Source organism: Malus sylvestris, chromosome 14, assembly GCF_916048215.2.
Source record: "Malus sylvestris chromosome 14, drMalSylv7.2, whole genome shotgun sequence".
NCBI lineage: Eukaryota > Viridiplantae > Streptophyta > Magnoliopsida > Rosales > Rosaceae > Malus > Malus sylvestris.
Genome location: NC_062273.1, coordinates 17,798,293 through 17,818,540, shown reverse-complemented (window position 1 = coordinate 17,818,540; position 20,248 = coordinate 17,798,293). Strand labels below are relative to the sequence as shown.

The 20,248-nt window shown below is 40.4% G+C and overlaps 2 protein-coding genes across 2 annotated transcripts; both read left to right on the top strand.

The window, feature by feature from the left end:
* The first annotated feature begins 1,824 nt into the window (after window positions 1-1,824).
* Window positions 1,825-7,938, top strand: LOC126598847 (ABC transporter C family member 10-like). Its single transcript, XM_050265209.1, has 12 exons — window positions 1,825-1,941; window positions 2,366-4,461; window positions 4,551-4,871; window positions 4,949-5,035; window positions 5,128-5,715; window positions 5,809-5,973; window positions 6,068-6,362; window positions 6,464-6,678; window positions 6,759-7,064; window positions 7,189-7,252; window positions 7,319-7,558; window positions 7,634-7,938. Exons 2-12 carry the CDS (start codon window positions 2,392-2,394, stop codon window positions 7,753-7,755), a joined length of 4,473 nt encoding a protein of 1,490 aa, XP_050121166.1. The 5' UTR covers window positions 1,825-1,941; window positions 2,366-2,391; the 3' UTR covers window positions 7,756-7,938.
* Window positions 7,939-18,368: 10,430 nt separating this feature from the next.
* On the top strand, window positions 18,369-20,211 carry LOC126598849 (6-phosphogluconate dehydrogenase, decarboxylating 3, chloroplastic). The gene has a single exon (XM_050265210.1). The coding sequence runs from the start codon at window positions 18,560-18,562 to the stop codon at window positions 20,045-20,047; it is 1,488 nt and encodes a 495-aa protein (XP_050121167.1). The 5' UTR covers window positions 18,369-18,559; the 3' UTR covers window positions 20,048-20,211.
* The last annotated feature ends 37 nt before the right edge of the window (window positions 20,212-20,248 follow it).

Sequence of the window (20,248 nt, the reverse complement as noted above, 5' to 3'; positions counted from 1 at the left end):
TAATCACAGTTATACCATAATCGTTGCCGATCCCTAAATACTGATCTTTCGCTGCCAATCCTGGCATCTACTCAGACGGATGATAAGGAAAGGCATTCGATGTGTAAAAAGTTCCGAATAAAGTTTAAAGTTTAGCAAGCAACTTCAAGTACAGACCCACAGAAATATTTCAACTTTCTGAAAAAGAAGATTAATGTTTGCAACTTCTTGTGTTGTGTGGTAGATATGGCATTAGATTCAAATGGCCACTACCTTTGGTTATTCTTTGCAATCACATGTTTTCCTGCTCACTCAAGTGTATTACTTTTACCAAGTTGAAGCATATTATTTAGTTGATCAAAAAAAAAAAAGAAAAAAAAAAGCAGCATATTATTTGGCTGTGTGAAACGTGTATAAATGGTGCCCATATACTACATATTCGAAATGTATTTGGGAGATGTGTGCAGACTTATGCTGACACTCCCCCTCAAGTCCGGCTCTAAACTTGCTCTGATACCATGTTAGTTCACGGCTAGAACCTTTTTTTCATAAGACCGGCTTACAGTACTTTAGGATGAAACACTATTTTGAAGACTTGAAAAATGGTTCTGCAAAGCTGCAAAGCAGCAACAACACTAATAACAGAAAATTGGAAAAGCTTTATAGAGAAAAGGCTGAATTCAGAGAAGATAGAGACAAACATGACAGTTATCGATTGGATCACAGCAGTTGCAACCATCTTTGGATCAGAAGGATCATATTCAGATACAAAAAATTAGCAGATACTGTCATATGGAGATACAAAACCGTCCGCCCACTGGTCATCCACAACACCCACCCGACTGAGTTTTAGTATATAGAAATATACTACATATTAATCCAAAGTTATCCATGCTAAATATCCTAGCTTTGATTTTTCCTGTTTTCTTCTTTCAAAATTGTTCATCTTAACTCTCACAAAAGAAAATAGGAAATGATTTTCACTCACTAAATTGCATATAACTCAATGTGTGAGAATGAAAAATGACCGTCACTAGCAAAAGAAAATAGGAAATGACAGTCATTAAGAAAAGCAAAAGACTGATGCGATGTGGAAGGAGGGAGACGAGCAAAAGGGCGTCAACACCCGGTTGCACCTCAGCTTTTGTCTGGTGCACTTTTGTGAGCTTATACACTCATCATAAGGTGATATCACCCGCGACATGGGTGTGTATTTATTTGTTATTGCACTAGAAGGAATCGTACCATCCGGTGGCACTTTTATGAGCTCATACGCTCATCACCAACTGGGCTAACGCGAATCCCTCTCGTTTGGTATAGAGGTTTGGATTGGAATGGATAAGCCACTAACAAAGAAATGGTAAAGTTGTGGCTAACTTGGATATTGGAGATGGATTACTTAAGAAGAAAACTTATCCATTCCAATCCTCTCTAAAATGGGAGGATTAGAAGGGAGAAGCTTCCCTTATGTCTAATCCTCTTCTGATCCCAAAAACCACTATCTTCTTACCTTCAATATACTTTGAACCTAAGGGGTTATTAATTTTAATTTAATCCTAGACACCACACAAGCCCTAATTGCAATGTCTGCCAGTGAATACTGGAGCCAGGAAAACATGATGGGAAAAACATTTCTTTAGACAGTTGGATAGTGTGAAAGCAAAAGGCTAAAAAACATTGTAATTTCCTCTTTTTTTCCAAAGGTTAAGCCACCATGTATTATGAAGCCGAAAGGTCCACTGATGTGACATCTTACCCAAAAAGAAGTTATGAATTTGGCATGCCATACATAATGCAATGACACTGTCCTACAAGATGTTTCACGTGCCTTTTGAAGACGGGTTTTAAAATCAATGCGGGAAGAGAGATTCGAACTCGGGTTTTATGCATGACAAACTAAACTCTGAGACTTCAAGAGCAAGCTAGACCGGAAGGCTGATTTGCACTTCAGCTCAATCCACTGTAAGTTTTCTTATGCATGTTTCTTGAGCGATATAGACCACAGCAATCTATTTTGCTAAATGTTTCTATTTTTCGTTTTCCGATGCTCCTAGTTCTTTCCAACTTGTGGTGCATGATATACAGCTTCATCTGCAGATTCTGCAATTTTTAGAAGAAACAAAAAAGTTTTTAAATATGTGGTGGGAATGGTTCAAATTGTTTATCATACATGGCAGTGACATTAACGTTTTATTCATACATGGCAGTTCGTATTTGTGCCGTATGTGTCCTGTTTCATCTTTAACTTAATATTATCTCAGTTGTTGAACAACATGAACTGCAGTACTTTCGAGTTTTTGAGTCCTTCATCTCATGCATTTCAAAAACATGAATTTTAGATGCAGATCTTTTTCTTCTTTCAAACACTTTTCTTGTAATCGTGTAGATTTTCGACCTTACTGAGACGCAACAATGTGGGAGCATTTCTGGAGCTTATATATTTGCAGTAATTCTGAGTGTTCAACTGAGGCCGGAAATGAATGCAGTTCTGGCAATTCAGCCATTACCAATCCAGATTCATGTATCAACAACATTTTGGTCATTGCAGCTGATGTTTTACTTCTGTTTATCTTGTTATGTATGTTCACATGCAAATTATCATCAAGGAAGGTTATGGCACCTTCACAGTCTCATACCATCTCTTCAGCGTCAATAATCTCGGCCACCTTCAATGCTGGTTTGGCTTTAGCTTACTTTGGTTTTGGGATATGGACAATCGTCAAGAAAGTAAATGCAGACCAGACCGTTTTTCCCCTCCATGGATGGCTAGCTTTGCTCTTCCAAGGGTTCACATGGTTGCTTCTAGCTTTTTTCATAAGCCTCAACAAGCCACAACCACAAGAAACTGTGATAACAAAATCTTGTTCAATACTTGGCTTCTTGATTGCAGTTTTTCTTTCAAGTTCATCAATTTGGAAAGCTATTGTGGAGGAGGCAGTATCGGTTAAGATTGTTTTAAACATTTTCTACTTCCCTGGATCAATTCTTTTGCTATTTAGTGCATTTCAGGGAAGCAATTTTGCAAAAGGTGATTCAGAGATCGACGGTGACGCCTTCTACAAACCATTACAAGGTGCAGAGTCTGATAAAATAGGTGAAATCAGTTCAGATGACAATGTAACACCTTTTGCAAAAGCAGGGTTATGCAGCTCAATGTCATTTTGGTGGTTGAATTCGTTAATGAAGAAAGGTAAGCAAAAGGTTCTCGAGAATGAAGATATTCCACAGCTGCGGCAGGATGATCAAGCAAGAACGTGGTACTTCATATTTATGGAGCAATTGAACAAAAGGAAGGAAGCAGATCCGTCTGTTCAACCTTCTATCTTGTCCATTATTTTTCATTGCCAGAGGAAAGCTATTTTGATTTCGGGATTATTTGCTCTGATCAAGACTCTCACCACGTCAACCAGTCCACTGTTTCTCATGGCCTTCATTAAGATTATTGAAGGCAATGCAGCTTTGAAATATGAAGGTTATGCACTGACTTTTGGCCTCTTTGTTGTGAAAATCATTGAGTCACTGTCGGAGAGGCAATGGTATTTTAAAACTAGACTGATGGGGCTTCAAGTGAGATCATTGGTGTCAGCAGCCATATATCAGAAGCAACTACGACTCTCGAATGCTGCCAAGATGACACATTCTCCTGGTGAGATAGTGAATTATGTGACGGTGGATGCTTACAGAATCGGCGAGTTTCCATACTGGTTTCATCAGATATGGACCACAAGCCTTCAGCTGTGCCTTTCATTACTTATCGTTTACTTCTCTGTGGGTCTGGCAATTGCTGCAGCTCTAGCTGTACTCTTATTGAGTGCACTAGCAAGCTCACCATTAGTGAAGTTGCAGCATGAGTATCAAACGAAGCTCATGGTAGCACAAAACAGAAGGTTGAAGGCCATAACAGAAGCACTTTCAAATATGAAAATCTTGAAATTGTATTCCTGGGAGACAAATTTTAGGAATGTGATAGAAGGTTTACGAACGGAAGAATTAAAATTGGTATATCAAGTGTTGTCACAAAAGGGATATAATATGGCTCTATTCTGGGCATCTCCTCTTTTCGTATCGGCAGTCACTTTTTGGACATGCTACTTCCTTGGGTTTACACTCTCTCCTAGTAATGTTTTCACATTTTTAGCAACTTTACGCCTTGTTCAGGAGCCTATTAGGTTGACTGCGGATGTTTTTGGAGCATTTATTGAAGCAAAGGTTTCATTTTCTCGGATTGAGAAGTTTCTCGATGCACCAGAGTTGGAGAACAGACATACAAGGAAAGAGAGCTGTGCCGCAGATGTTGAGCATTCCATTGTATTTAGAAGTCCTGAAATTTCATGGGGCGCTAATCCTTTAAAGGCTACATTAAGGAACATAAATTTGGTGGTGAAACCGGGTGAGAAGGTAGCAATTTGTGGAGAGGTTGGCTCCGGTAAATCAACCCTTTTGGCTGCAATTCTTGGAGAAGTTCCACGCATCAATGGCATTGTAAGCAATCATTTCACTTCTAGAATTTTTTTTAATTATTTAGATGGGAAAGTCTATCTCGTAAAGCTTCTGTCTGCCCAAATTTACAGGTTCAAGTATATGGGAAGATAGCATATGTTTCTCAGTCTGCATGGATTCAAACCGGAACTATTCAAGAAAACATTCTGTTTGGGTCTGTTATGGATCATGTTAGGTACCAAGAAACACTTGAGAAGTGTTCTCTAGTGAAGGACCTTGAGATGCTTCCGTTCCGCGATCTAACTCAGATAGGAGAAAAAGGTGTCAATCTAAGTGGTGGGCAGAAGCAGCGCATCCAACTTGCGCGTGCACTCTATCAAAATGCTGATGTCTATCTCTTGGATGATCCTTTCAGCGCAGTTGATGCCCATACGGCGACACACCTTTTCAATGTAAGTCGTAACTTGCACCTGAAGGTAATTGAAACCCCCTCTTTTTCCTATTTAAATCTAATTTGAAAATTTGTCAGGAATATATCATGGGAGCTCTGTCAGGGAAGACGGTTTTACTTGTGACACACCAAGTGGATTTCCTTCCAGCTTTTAATTCTATCTTGGTAAGTAAACATTTCAGAAGGTTGATATCAGTTTTTCTTACTCTGTCCAGTGATCTGCAAGTTTTCTTAGTAATATCTGTTTTTCTTCACAGTTGATATCTTCGGGGAAAATCTTTAGATCAGCTTCTTACGGACAGTTACTCGCTTCTTGTGACGAATTCCAAGGCCTTGTCCATGCACACCACAGCACTGCTGGTTGCGAGAGGCAAGTGGAGTACGCTTCTACTAGACAACATAAATCATCTGGGGAGGAGATTGTGAAAGTTAAAACTGTAGTACAGCAAACGGAATCTTCAGGAGATCAATTAATTAAGAAAGAAGAGAGGGAGACCGGGGACACTGGTTTCAAACCATACATTCAGTACTTGAAACAACGCAAGGGATTTTTGTACTTCTCCTTGTCAATCTTTTTTCATTTGATGTTCATAGTCGGCCAATTAATTCAATCCTATTGGTTGGCTTCCAAGCTTCAGGATTATAGCGTATCCAGAGTCAAACTATTCATTGTGTATACAATGATAATGTGCATCATGTCATTTGGTGTGCTTCTTCGAGTCTTCTGCTTAGTTGAATTAGGATGTGGAACATCAAAATCCATTTTCGACACACTACTCAACTCTCTTTTCCGAGCACCAATGCTGTTCTATGACTCGACACCAGTGGGAAGGATACTTAGTCGGGTAAGACTTAAGTTCTTTGAAAGAAGAAAGCTTGAAATGTTCTAATGCAGAGTACCAAATGGAACTTACATTTGCACTGTCCATTTTGTGCAGGTCTCTAATGATATGAACATTGTCGACCTTGAAGTAGCTTTCAAGTTGGGGATTTCTGTTGGTTCAACTTTGATGACATACAGCGTTTATATAGTTTTGGTTTTGATTACTTGGCCAATCGTGCTTCTGATTATACCCACGATTTATGTTACTGTACTACTTCAGGTATACCCTTGAGATTGAAGCACTTGAATGATTTCCTAAATTTTTGCCTTTTCTGAGCAGCAAATCTGTACTTGATTTTCTTTGCTGCAAACAGAATTACTACTTTGCTTCTGCAAAAGAGTTAATGCGGATGAATGGCACGACTAAGTCTGCGCTTGCAAGCCACCTTGCCGAATCTATTGCTGGATCCTTGACAATCAGAGCTTTTGGAGAGGAGGATCGGTTCTTCTCGAAAAACTTGGAATTTATTGATGCAAATGCAAGTGCTGACTTCAATAGGTTTTCAGTGAATGAGTGGTTGATCGAACGTCTTGAATTGCTATGTGCGATTATTCTCTCGGCCTCAGCACTTGCAATCACTTTGATTCAGTTTGACGCATCTTCCTCTGGTTCGTAAACATTCCAGTGTATCACCTTTGGTGTGTCAAATGGATTTTATTTAGCCATATATATGATATACTGTCTAACATTTCGCTTCAACTTTTTACAGGTTTTATTGGGATGGCACTATCTTTTGGTCTGTCCTTAAATTTATACCTCGTAGTTTCAGTCCAATTCCAATGCATGCTAGAGAATTCAATGATATCAGTAGAAAGAGTAGAGCAATACATGCATATTCCCAGTGAGGCTCCAGAAATAATAGAAGAAAACCGACCTGTGCACAGTTGGCCAACTGTTGGTAAAGTGGAAATACATGATTTAAAGGTTAGTGTCCAAAGATATACTAAAGACTGTAGCCCTAAGAACAATGGTACTTCAATATGATAGCTTATGAATTTATGCAGGTACGATATAGGCCAAATGCTCCGCTAGTTCTTCGTGGGATAAACTGCATAATTGAAGGAGGGTACAAAATTGGGATTGTTGGCCGGACTGGAAGTGGGAAGACTACTCTTATCAGCGTTTTGTTTCGTTTGGTGGAGCCTACGGAGGGAAGGGTCATTGTCGATGACTATGACATTTGCAAAATCGGGCTTCATGATTTAAGATCGCGTTTTGGGATCATACCACAAGATCCAACACTGTTCAATGGATCTGTGAGATTCAATCTAGACCCCTTATCGGAACATACTGATCATGAAATATGGGAGGTAAAGTTTTTGTTTAAATTTAATACTTGCTGATAATTTTTCATCAGAACATGCCTACAAGTAAACATATTCATGCTTCTTACTGTAACTGTATTTTACTGATCTTCCGATCCATGTGTGAAAGGTTTTAGAGAAATGTCAGTTACGGGAGGTCATTGAGGAAAAAGAAGAGGGCCTGGATTCTTTAGGTAAGAAAAATGTCTTGTAGGAGTTATTTTCGGTGTCAAAACATAAACTAAAAACCTGGATTGCAGTTGTACAAGATGGAACAAACTGGAGCATGGGACAGCGACAACTATTTTGTTTGGGACGCGCTTTGTTGAAGAGGAGCCGGATACTAGTCCTTGATGAAGCTACTGCGTCAATGGACAATGCAACAGACTCTATTCTGCAGAAAACTATAAGAACAGAATTTGCTAACTGCACTGTAATAACCGTGGCTCATAGGATACCAACCGTGATGGACTGCACTAAAGTACTTGCTATTAGTGATGGTAAGCATTGCATTAAGTTACAAAAATCTTATTTATGTTGATTTAGTTGTTAATTAGCAAAATTTATGTTCACAGGGAGAATAGTAGAGTATGATGAGCCAATGAAGCTGATGAAGAATGAGGGCTCATTGTTTGGGCAGCTAGTCAAAGAATACTGGTCTCGCGCTGCCATTGCCGGCATCCACTCAGACGACTAATAAGGAAAGGTATTATTGCGTAAAAGGTGCCGAAGAAAGTATCGCCTTGTTTGCACCATTGGAATTCGACTTTAAATTCTTAATATGTGATTTTGTTATAAGTTTGTATGATCAAGGAGCTGAGATTGCAGAAGTATCTCCTTGCAGCATTTAAAGAACATGCCTAAGAGCATTTATTTTTTATCCTGAAAATTGTCTTTTAAGCCCAATGTCACTCCTACTAACCAATGACAAAATAAATCCTCGGATTAGGAGCAACAAAAACTTTATAACTCAAAGTTCAAATCCTGAAACTCCAAACAAAGTATTCAAAGCTTTACTGTTTTAGCATTGAGGGTTTCGAACCTAAAAAGTTGGGGATTGGGGATTGCAGATTTTGAACCGAGGACCTCCTTTGACGGAAAAACGTCTACTGTACCATATTGACGAGACCATCGCTGCATTCCAAAAGCTTAAGCTGCTAGGAATGGGCAAACAATATATAGCATCCAATCTATGCATTTTTGTGTGAATGTAAGGCGCACACAATGGATTTCCCATAGTTCAAGTGGTTTAGTGATATCCAAATTCCAAACATAAGCAAAACATTTCTTTTTGAAGACAACTAGTCTAGATAAAAGAGGAAAGAAAATGTCAGCTTTCTGTTCAATCAATGATATTCCCCTTATGTTGGAGAGTGGGGATTGTATTGTGTTGTTGATTCCAACTTTTGAAAAAGCAAATTAAAATGATTTCAACTTTCTACAAGAGCAGATTAAAATGCTAGATTTTCTCAAGCCACTAGTCTTGATTCTTCTTGGTGTCTATTATATTATTACTTTGTCTTGTGTATCACATGTTTTCTTGCTCAATTGTCTGTTTACATCAGGGAAGAGCGTTCAACTGGACCAATTAGTTTTGGTTTTAGCTTCAAGGTTATCAATTAGTTTTGGTTTTAGCTTCAAGGTTATCAATTAAGGTTATCAATTTCCAGAAGCTTTTTCTTGTGGTGAAATATTTGTACTCTATGCTTTATGTTGTCTCCAACTTACTGATTCAAAGCCCCAAGGGATGTGTAAGTAACATACATTGACATTCCTCATACAGTAGATGCTGTCATACGAACAATCAGCCTGAATTCGATGGAATTGTTTAATCTTAAACGGTCTCTTTTATAATTTCGCATGTGGGGTCATTAAGGTAAAATAGGATATAGAGTGACCTTGAACTAGATTTGGTGTATTATCTCAGTTGTTTGAACAACATGGATTGTGATATTTTCGTGTTTTCGTGTCCTATATCTGATTCAAGAGCAAGTTAGAGCAGGAGAGTGGTTTTGCTACTGAGCTTATCTAATGTAATGCATGTTTCTCGAGTGATATAAAACGCTGCAATCTTATTTTGCTAAATGTTTGATATGTTTCGTTTTCAACTCCTATTAGTTCTTTCCAATGTGATCCCATGCAGCTTCATCTGCAATATTCAGCACAGAATTTTCAGGAAAAAAACAATCTCTATATATGTGGAGGGAGATGGTTCAGGTTGTTTATCTGCACCAACTCTACAAATAATTTTTTAGTTATACATGGCAGTTCATATTTGTTCCCTGTGTGTGCTTTTTAATCTCCAACTTACAAGATTTGGAATATTATTATCCCAGTGTTGAACAACATGAATTGCTGCCGTACTTCATGTTTTCGAGCCCTTCATCTTATGCCATTCAAAACCCTGAATGTTAGATGCACATCCATTTTTTCTTTGAAACACTTTTCCCCTTTAGTAGTGTAGGACTGCAGACTTTCGACCTCACTGAGACGCAACAATTGGAGATGGTTTCTGGACCTTGTTGACATGCAGTAGTTCCGATTGTTCAACTGAGGCCATAAATGAATGCAGCTCTGGAATTTTAGCCATTACCAATCAAGATTCATGTATCAACCATATTTTGGTCATTGCAGCTGATATTTTGCTTGTGTTTATCTTGTTATGTATGGTCATATGCAAAATATCATCAAAGAAGGTTATGGTGCCATCTCAGTCTTGTCTATAATCTCGGCGGCCTTCAATTCTGGTTTGGCTTTGGCCTCTTTTGGTTTTGGGATATGGACAGTCTTCGAGAAAGTAAATGCTGAGTTTTCCCCACCATGAATAGCTAGTTTTACTATTTCAAGGTTCACATGGTTTCGTATGGCTTTTACCATAAGCCTAAACAACCCACAGCTGCAACATATTGTGATAACGAAATCTTGTTTGATACTAGCCTTCTTGACTGCAGTTTTTCTTTGCAGTTGATCAATTTGCAAAGATATTGTTGATGAGGAAGTATCGGTTAAGATTGTTTGAAACAGTTGTTATGTCCCTGGATCAATTCTTTTGCTATTTAGTGCATTTCAGGGAAGCGATTGTTTGAAAGGCAATTCAAAAATCCACAATTACGCCTTCTGAGCACCTTTTCACTGCGTAGAATCGGATATCAATGGTAAAGTCAGTTCAAATGACAACGTGACTCCTTTCACAAAAGCAATGTTATTTATTTAGCTCAATGTCATTTTGGTGGTTAAATCCATTAATGACGAAAGGTAAGCAAGATATTCCACAACTGAGACAGTGTGATCCAGCACGAACGTGGTACTTAATATTTATGAAGCAATTGAATAGAAGGGAGGAAGAAGACTCGTCCATTAAGCCATCTATCATGTCCATAATCTTTTATCTTCTGATCAATCTTGAGAAATGCCAGTTACGCGAGGCCATTGAAGAAAAAGAAGAGGGCCTGGATTGTTAGGTAAGAAAACTACGTTTCGTACGAGTTATTTCGGTGTCAATAAAACAACTAACAAACTAGATTGCAGTTGTACAAGATGGAACAAACTGGAGCATGGGACAGCGACTTTGTTTGGGACTCGCGTTGTTGAAAAGGAGTCGGATAGTAGTCCTCGATGAAGCTACTGCGTCAATGGACAATACAACAGACTCTATTCTGCAGAAGACTATAAGAACAGACTGCACTCTGTAATAACCGTGGCTCATAGGATGCCTACCGTGATGGACTGTACTAAAGTTCTTTCTATTAGTGATTGTAAGCATTGCATTATGCTACAAATCTCTCATTTATGTGGTTTTAGTTAAATTATTTAGCGAAATTTACAATGGCAGTGAGATTAGTAGAGTATGAGTAGCCAATGAAGCTGATGAAAAATGAAGGGTCACTTTTTGGGCAGCTTGTCAAGGAATATTGGTCTCGTACTGCGAAGGCCAGCATCGTCCCAGACAATTGATAGGGAAAGGTATTACAGTGGCAAACATTACCGAGGAAAGTTTAGCAACCAAGGTAATTGGGGTGATGATCTTGATTATGTAGTGCAGTTAATATGTTACTAATTAACCACGAGCTGATGGTTCAATGGTAAATGGCGGATTCTGAGGCTTCCTTAAAACTAAAAATTGGAGGTCTCGAGTTCGAAACACGCTGTTGGTCAGGAAGCCAGACTTGTGGCCAGGGGGAGGCTGAAATGCCTTTGTGAGTCTTTCAGGCCCCAAAAAATAGTGGATAACCGTGGCTTGTCACTAATTGTCCCCTTTTTTTAAAATAAAAAAATAATAAATAAATAAAAAATATTTAAACATGTAAAATCATTCCAAGCCCAATAGATAGATATGGAACTATCTAGTCAGAGTACTAACTAGTTAATATGATCGACAACCAAACCAACTAGTATATGTGGTGCTATAGACACACCCATTTGTATATCTCACACACCCCTTGTTAACTTTTGTCAATTGATCTTCTTCAGTTCATTCGATCTAATATCTGAAAATTGAAAGGATGTGTTAATGATAAAAATAGTGTGTCGATAACACCATCCTTAATAGAGAACATGTCAATTTGGTTTGGTTAGGCTTAAACCAGTCAACCACTTTACCACATAAAGCAACTGTTGGAACCATATTTGCGCATATCCACAAATGGAGGTAAAATTCAGTCTGAGTTGCCCATGGTCTCCAATGAGGGGAAAATGGAGTTGATTTTGGGGGGGGGGGGGGGGCGCAGTGGGGTGTACCTACATACCTAGGGGAAGGAGAATCAAACCACAGGTGTAGTTCTAAGAAAGAATGGTATGATGTGCAAGACATCATGAACCATCCAGGGGGGGCGCAGTGGGGTGTACCTACATACCTAGGGGAAGGAGAATCAAACCACAAGTGTAGTTCTAAGAAAGAATGGTATGATGTGCAAGACATCGTGAACCATCCTTGACGGATAGCTTATGGCAAGGCGTTAAGGAGATGAGTTCTCCATGAACGTGTCTGTTAATCTAAAGTCCTAGATCGCGTATACTATTAGTTTGTTACTTGTATACTTAGAATATTCTCTCATGTAATCTAATCCCACATAGGACTCTTGTTGGTAATATATTATATAACCACCATATGATAATGAATGAAGTGAAAATTCCATCAATCTCTTTTTATCTGGTTTACGTTTCCTACCCTGTTGTTCTTCATTTTTTACATGGTATCATCCATTTCTGGTTTTACTGCTTCATAACCGATCATCACCTTCCGCTATGTCAATCTCTGGTGCTTCTTCGCCTCACCTACCTGGGCTAAATGTTGCTCAATATATGAAACTAACTGGGACCAATTATCTTAACTGGCTGTGTCAACTTCGTTTGTTCCTTATCGGGCATGATTTATGAAAATTCATCGATGGCTCTTTTCCTCCACCACCGCATACAATCACCACCACCACTTTTGCTCCTCCACGCACCATCACCAACTCTGATGGTTCTTCTACTGATATACACAGACTACTCTCTCCTCGGTGGTCCCCAACCCCGAATACCTCACGTGGTACCAGCACGATCAAGTTGTCGTAAGTCGCATAACCTCCACTTTATCTGAACCTGTTCTTGCTTTAACGGTTGGCCATGACACGGCCAAAGCTGTTTAGGACTGCCTGGAGGAACATTTCTCCCAGAAAAATCTCACTGATGAACTCGCTCATATTAGACAACCTATCTCTAACAATGACTTGGTTCTCATGGTGCTTCAGGGGTTAGGTCCCGACTATTGTATGCTCCTTACAGCCATCATTAACTCGAAACCCTTGCCATTCTTCATCGAATTACACGCACGGATTCTTGCCTTTGATCTTCAGAACCCCAACGACTCTACCTCTTCCACTACTACACAGGCGGCTCTCATCACCACCCACCAACAACCCCAACACCATCCCCGTAGAAATTGTAAAGCTTATTGGGCTCGGGCCTAGCCCTTGGTGCCCTAACTGTTCCACAAATCACCACTCAGCCCAACAGTGTCCTCATCGTTATAATGGACCTGATTCTTTTTCACCATTTGCTGGCTCCTAAGTCGTGCAGTACCCAGACCCCACGTGGTACCTAGACAGCGATGCCACTCATCACATGACCGATGATCCCAGCACCCTCCAACACCCGCAACATTACAATGGTAATAATTCGGTTCAATTGGGTAATGGTGACCATCTTAACATAACGTCCACTGGTATTATTCCCATCTCTCTTAATTCTCTTCCTTTCACACTTAAAAACGTTTTTCTTGTTCCATATCTTTGGCAAAATCTCTTATATGTGGCTAGATTTACCGCTGATAACAATGTTGTTATATGTTTCTTTCCAAATTTTTTCCGTATCTATGATTTACGTTCTGGTTCACTACTCTTTCAGGGCCCATGTAAAGATGATTTATATCCAATGTCAGTCCTAGATCACGTATACTATTAGTTTGTTACTTGTATACTTAAAATATTCTCTCATGTAATCTAATCCTACATAGGACTTTTGTTGATAATGTATTATATAACCACCATACGATAATGAATGAAGTGAAAATTCCAACAATCTCTCTTTATCTGGTTTACGTTTCCTACCCTACTGTTCTTCATTTTCTACAGTGTCTACATGTAGATGGCGGCGTATGAACCTCTGTCAGGCTGAAGAGAATTATATGAGCGCAACTTGACTTGTCTGAATATGTTTACTAGTAATTGTATGCTTAATCGCCAGGATGTAGGGATTCACGTAGGAGTAATGGGAATGTGGGAGAGGGAAGTAGGCTTGTGGGGGATGTCGTGGCATCCATTATGGCAGCAGGAGCTGTTATGTCTTCCCTTAGGTTAAGTAACGAAATGTTAAGTCCAAGTAAAAGAGTCTTTGAGGAGATTGCAGAAGCAAGATCGAGCTACAATAGTCTGCTTAAAGAAATAGATTAATAAAGTGCATGATGTGGAATTGCAGGGGTCATAAGACCTAAGTTTAAAAGTAATTTTAATCTTTTGTGTGCTAGTTTTAAAGTGGACCTTTTTTGTTTAATGGAAACTAAAATAGATGTGAAGAAGGTCCAGGGAAACTTTTATGGAAGGTTTTTGATAAGATGGTTAGTTGTAGCCCTGCTGATGGTCTATGTTTAGTTTAGAACTCGCCCAAGGTTGTAGTTAATGTTATCACCTTGACTGCTCGTTATTTGCATTGTTTAGTGAACGATCCTTTTCTAATCAAGATTAGTTTTTTACATTTGTGTATGCTTTTCTTTAAAAACAGTTACAGTTGGAATTATGGGAGGATATCCTTATACTAGATCCAAAAGATAAACCGTGGTGCTTAATGAGTGATTTCAATAATATAGTGAACATAACCGAGAAGAAAGGTGGTTGCCAATCTACGACGTCGTATGTGACCAAGTTCATCAATTTCTTAAACAAAGGAAATTGTTTATCTCTAAATGCTTATGGTGTCCCTTTTACTTGGTGCAACAACCAAGCTGATAACAACAGAATATATGAGAGATTTGATAGGGCTATAGCTAATTCGTATTGGTTAAATGAGAACCTGGATTATAACCTACATAACTATTAACTACCCAATTTATGGGTCGGACCATGGATCTATTCTCTTAACTTACACCTTAAAAAATTGTTATAAGAATAATAATCCCTTTAGATTTGAAGCTATGTGGCTTCTTCATCCTGATTTTAAGGGTTTTGTTAAGAATTCTGGCGATACAATGGAGTGTTAATTCAATTCTAAGACAAGAAGAAATCATGTGGACACATAAAGCTAAAGTAAATCGGTTGCAATTAGGTGATAAGAACATAAGGTATTTCCACATGGTGGCAACTGTTAAAAAAAAAAAAAAAAAAAAAAAAGAGAGAAATGAAATTAAAAGATTAAAGATAGTTTGGATTTTTGGTGGCATGAGGCTAAGGGTCTAGAACTTGTTTTTGTGTAGGACTTTAAACTGCGATTTTTGTTGTGATAGCCCCCAGCTCTCGCGAATATCTCTTCTATTGTACATATTATTAATCCTTGTATTGACAACCATCACAATGAACTTTTACTTGAGCCTTTTAAGGATATTGAAATATGGGATGTAGTTAAAAGCATTGGTGTATTGACAACATAAATGCATGAGAACAAGCTAACTCAGTAGCATAAATATGCTCCTATCAATGATGGCACCACCACGCCCACCGTGTTGAGTCTTGTTATTTCTCTTATCCTCTGTGAAGCACAGAAAACTCAGGAAGCTTCTCCGGCGAGTCTCGTGGCTTTCGAGCCAAACTTCAACCAGCTCCGGCCACCATACGGCATGTATTAGGTATAAATCTCTTCCCTTCATTTTAAACTTCAATTTGGTAGTTAGATTGCACCTTAGGGTTGAGAAGCGGAGTCGATCGGGGCTCGAGAAGCTCTGATCTTCTCCCTCTTCGAAATCGAGTCAGACCTGACTCGAGATCCTAAGACTCGGATCGAAACCCAACCCAAAACCTAAAGCATTGGGCAGTGCTACCAGACCCAAATCCTTTAACCCAAAACCAGGGCATTCGGCCCACTGAGCCCAACTCAAATCCAATCTTTTGGGCCGGGTTACAAGCCCAAAACCTTGAAGCCTAAACTCTAGGCCCGGACTCTTTCAACCTAAGCCTTTGGGCCTTTGGACCGTTGAACCCAAGCCCAAGAACCAAGCCCAAACTCGACCTGAATCCGACCTAGAGCCAATCAGACCCCAAAACCCAGGCTGCGCGTAAGTGGCACGTGGGTGCCAGTGAAGGGCCACCTGTGCTAGCGCATAGAGCACAAGCACCTCCACCGGAGGTACTGACAGCGGCGCCGATGACTTTTTCAGCAAACTTTCCAACGGCCTATCTCGACACATGGCTATTGGGGCCGCTATCTTGTGGCATCGCGTGGGGGTACCTGTGGTCCCCTCTTATGTTTTTCGATGTTCTGAATCCGTTTTCCAAAATTCAATCGTTATGGTAGAGTTTTATTAATTTGATCCTTTATGTGCTTAGGTGCGTTTGTTAGTGGCGTTTCAGTCCTTTCTATTTCACATGACTCTTTGATGATGGAGTATCTGTGAGTGGATCCCTTCCAAAATGCATAATTTTGCTATTAGAAATGCATACATGAAAAGCATGATTTAATGGTTACGTTTTATGAGTAAATTAGATTTTACTTTTTATGAGATATCATGTTGTATTAAGAATATTTTGGAATACCATGCTTTATCGATTACATGTTCTTTGTAGTATATATGATGGATGACTATATACTATGAATATGTTTTGAGATATGATGTTTGAGTTACTGAGCTCCGTTGAGATATATGTATTTATGTTGGAAATATTACATACAATGTTTTTGTGCTTGTCTAGTGGTCATTGTTCTGCCTACGGGCACATGAAGGAGAGCCTTCGAGTGATTTTGATACCACTACTAAGCACACTATATATAATATATAATTTATGAAGTTTTATGGCATGCTAGGGTTTTCAGAAAACCTATTACATATTATGCTATATGAGTTTTCATAAACTTTGGGGGTTAGTACGTTGTTGAATAACTATGTTTGTACTACTTATATATCAATTTGGTCCACTCATGTTTGTTTTGCTCCCCCTTCGGACATAGGAACGAGGCATACGATCCGAGCTACGAGACATTCCCCTACCAGTGATATCGTGTCCTCCTCTCTGCTTTTGACATCACTTGTAATAGCACTTTCTATACACATTTCGCTTGTATTCTAAATTAGATGTATGCTCTGAACATGTCATGCATTATCACTATCATTTTATTGATGGCTGAATATTATTATATTATTTTGTTAAGGTTGTATTTGAATACTACATTACGTATTTATGCGGGAAATTTATATGCATGTTTCACATGTTCTCGGCATATGCATTCATTAAATAGTTTGCGTCTCCCTTGGGTGTCGACGAACATGTGGCCATCCCATTGTCCCTCGGATGTTGGGATCAGGGTGTGTCATTGGACATGGATGATGTGAGAAAAAATTGTGTGGTGCATATTTCCCTTCAAAATAAAAGTGATAATTTCGTGTGGGAACACTTCTCTACCGGTGAGTTCTCAATTAAGTCGTCGACTTGGATTCAGAGTAATAATAACCAAGAAGTTAAAAGGCAGAAGCTCCTTAAGAAGATATGGAAGTTAATGATACCTCCCAAGGTAAAAATCTTTGCTTGACTTCTTACTTATGAAAAACTTCATATTAGGATGAGATTGTGTAAATTCATTCAGAATATTAACCAATTGTGCCCCATCTGTGGCAATGAGGATGAGACTCAAAATCACATTTTTCTTAATTGCGAGCATGCTAAAGAAATATGGAACCTTTCTCTAGGAAGTCCTTGGAAGAATAGTTTGACTCAATTTAATAATGTGTTAGATTGGATAGAATTAATTGACAATGCTGAATGCAATGATTTGAGTGATCTTAGTACAGTTCTTCTAAATTGTTGGCAACTGTAGAATGATAGAAATAATAAAGTTTTTAGAAGTTTGATTCCTAGTTTGGCTATGAGTATCTCCATTGCCGTAAGTATAGGCTTATCCTTTTTTTTTAATGTTAATTGTAAGAAGATATCTCGAGGTGACCCTTGCCACCAACACCCCATTTACTGGCATCCTACTCCTCATGGTTATGTGAAATGAAATTTTGATGGGTCAGTTAGTTTGGATCGTTCTGCAACTGCTTTTGTTCTTAGAAAAGAGGAAGGGCAACTTGTGGGTGCTGGGGCGTTGAACCTTGATGGCACCACCATTTCAATTGCGGAGGTCGTTGCTTTAAAGGAAGGAGTTTTGTTCGCCAAGCTCAAATGTGTGAAGAAGTTGACGATGGAAGGTGATTCTAAGCTAGTCATCCAGGGGGTGCCAGATGTTTGGATTCCCCTTGACATCTTAAACCTATCATAGAGAATATCAAATGGTTGGCTTCTGGGTTCCAGCTTATTAGTGGGAAGCATATTCATAGGGAGACTAATTTCGTGGTGAACACATTAGCTCATATGGGTCTTACTGTTGCCAACCCTCATTTTTTGGGTTATTGTCTTCTGATTCGGCTATAGAGGCTTTTGATTTTGATTGCATGAGAAACCGTTGTATTAGAAGTATTTCATCTCCATTAAAATAAAAATGTAAAAGGAGAGGGGAATTTGAATTTTCATTCTCACTGCCAGGGTTAAATTACTAGGATGAAAAAAAAAAAAATTCAGCAAAAACAAGTCGACGACTTCTCATGCTTGTTGAGCAAACACAAACGTTGCGTTTCGTGCAGCAACCTCGTGGTCATCGACGTCTTACGGCACCTCCTCTCGCTGGTGTCCCTTCACTCCCTCGACGAGTCCGTCACCAAAATACCCCCAACCCAATTATCCCCTTATTATATCTCTCTCCCCACCCCCTCATTCACCAACCCTCCATTTCTCCTCTCTCTCTCTTTCTCACTCCACTCTCTCTCTAGAACAGCAGCAGCCATGGAAGCTTCACCAGCTCTGTCGCGCATAGGCCTGGCAGGCCTCGCCGTCATGGGGCAAAACCTCGCCCTCAACATCGCCGAGAAAGGGTTTCCGATCTCCGTCTACAACCGCACCACCTCCAAGGTCGACGAGACCGTAGACCGGGCCCACAACGAGGGGAACCTCCCTTTGTTTGGGCAGTACAACCCTCGCGATTTTGTGCTCTCTATCGAACGGCCCAGATCCGTTATTATCCTCGTCAAAGCTGGAGCTCCGGTTGACCAGACCATCGCCGCCCTCTCCGCCCACATGGAGCCCGGCGACGCCATCATCGACGGCGGCAACGAGTGGTACGAGAATACCGAGCGCCGAATCGCCGAGGCCAACGGTAGGGGGCTTCTGTACCTCGGGATGGGAGTCTCCGGCGGTGAGGAGGGTGCGCGCCACGGGCCCAGCCTCATGCCCGGCGGGTCCCACCAGGCATACACGAACGTCCAGGACATCCTCCACAAGGTCGCCGCCCAAGTGGAGGATGGCCCCTGCGTCACCTACATCGGCGAAGGGGGTTCTGGTAATTTCGTCAAGATGGTCCACAACGGAATCGAATACGGCGACATGCAGCTGATTTCGGAGGCGTACGACGTTCTGAAGAACGTCGGAGGGCTGACGAATGAGGAATTGGGGGAGATTTTTTCAGAGTGGAACAGGGGAGAGCTGGAGAGCTTCCTGATTGAGATTACGGCCGACATTTTTAGGGTTAAGGATGATTTAGCGGATGGGTTTTTGGTGGATAAGCTGCTCGACAAGACGGGGATGAAGGGGACCGGGAAATGGACGGTGCAGCAGGCGGCGGAGCTGTCAGTAGCTGCGCCCACCATTGCTGCTTCCTTGGACTGCAGGTACTTAAGTGGGTTGAAGGAGGAGAGAGAGAAGGCCGAGGAGGCTCTGAAGCAGGCAGGGTTTAAAGAGGAGATTGGCAGCGTGACGAGCGGCATTGATAAGAAGCGGTTGATTGATGATGTGAGGCAGGCATTGTACGCTTCGAAGATATGCAGTTATGCTCAAGGGATGAACTTGTTGAGGGCCAAGAGTGTGGAGAAGGGTTGGAATTTGAATTTGGGGGAGTTGGCTCGTATTTGGAAAGGCGGTTGCATTATCAGAGCGGTGTTCTTGGATCGGATCAAGAATGCTTACCAGAGGAATCAGAGTTTGCCCAACTTGATTGTTGATCCAGATTTTGCTAAAGAAATGGTGCAGAGGCAGGCTGCGTGGAGGAGGGTTGTCGGGTTGGCAGTGGCAGCCGGGATTAGCACTCCCGGAATGTGTGCCAGTTTGTCATATTTTGACACTTATCGGCGGGGTAGGCTTCCGGCCAACCTTGTTCAGGCTCAGAGGGACTTGTTTGGGGCTCATACCTATGAGAGAGTGGATCGCCCCGGGGCCTTTCACACCGAGTGGACGAAGCTCGCTCAGAAGAGCGGTTCTGGCGTCGGTGCACTCAATTGAGGTGGTGTTGTTTGCTAGTTTGATTTGGATTGGATGGTGGTTGTTTTGATAATCAAATTTGAATTGTGTACGTCTCTCAGGGTTGGAGGCTTGTTTGCTTAGGCTTAGCGATCATTGCTTTACCCTTGATTAATAAGAACTGCATGTGCCTTTTTTGAGTTCAATGAGCTTATGATTTGATTTGCCTCCATTGTTCACGTA

What these genes read in the sequence shown, in the direction of transcription:
- LOC126598847 (XM_050265209.1), top strand. Translation starts at nt 2,392, where the DNA reads ATGTGGGAGCATTTCTGGAGCTTATATATTTGCAGTAATTCTGAGTGT. An exon ending in TGGAAATACATGATTTAAAG is followed by an intron (nt 6,679 to 6,758) that starts GTTAGTGTCCAA and finishes GAATTTATGCAG; the next exon opens with GTACGATATAGGCCAAATGC. An exon ending in AGAGGGCCTGGATTCTTTAG is followed by an intron (nt 7,253 to 7,318) that starts GTAAGAAAAATG and finishes CCTGGATTGCAG; the next exon opens with TTGTACAAGATGGAACAAAC.
- LOC126598849 (XM_050265210.1), top strand. Translation starts at nt 18,560, where the DNA reads ATGGAAGCTTCACCAGCTCTGTCGCGCATAGGCCTGGCAGGCCTCGCC.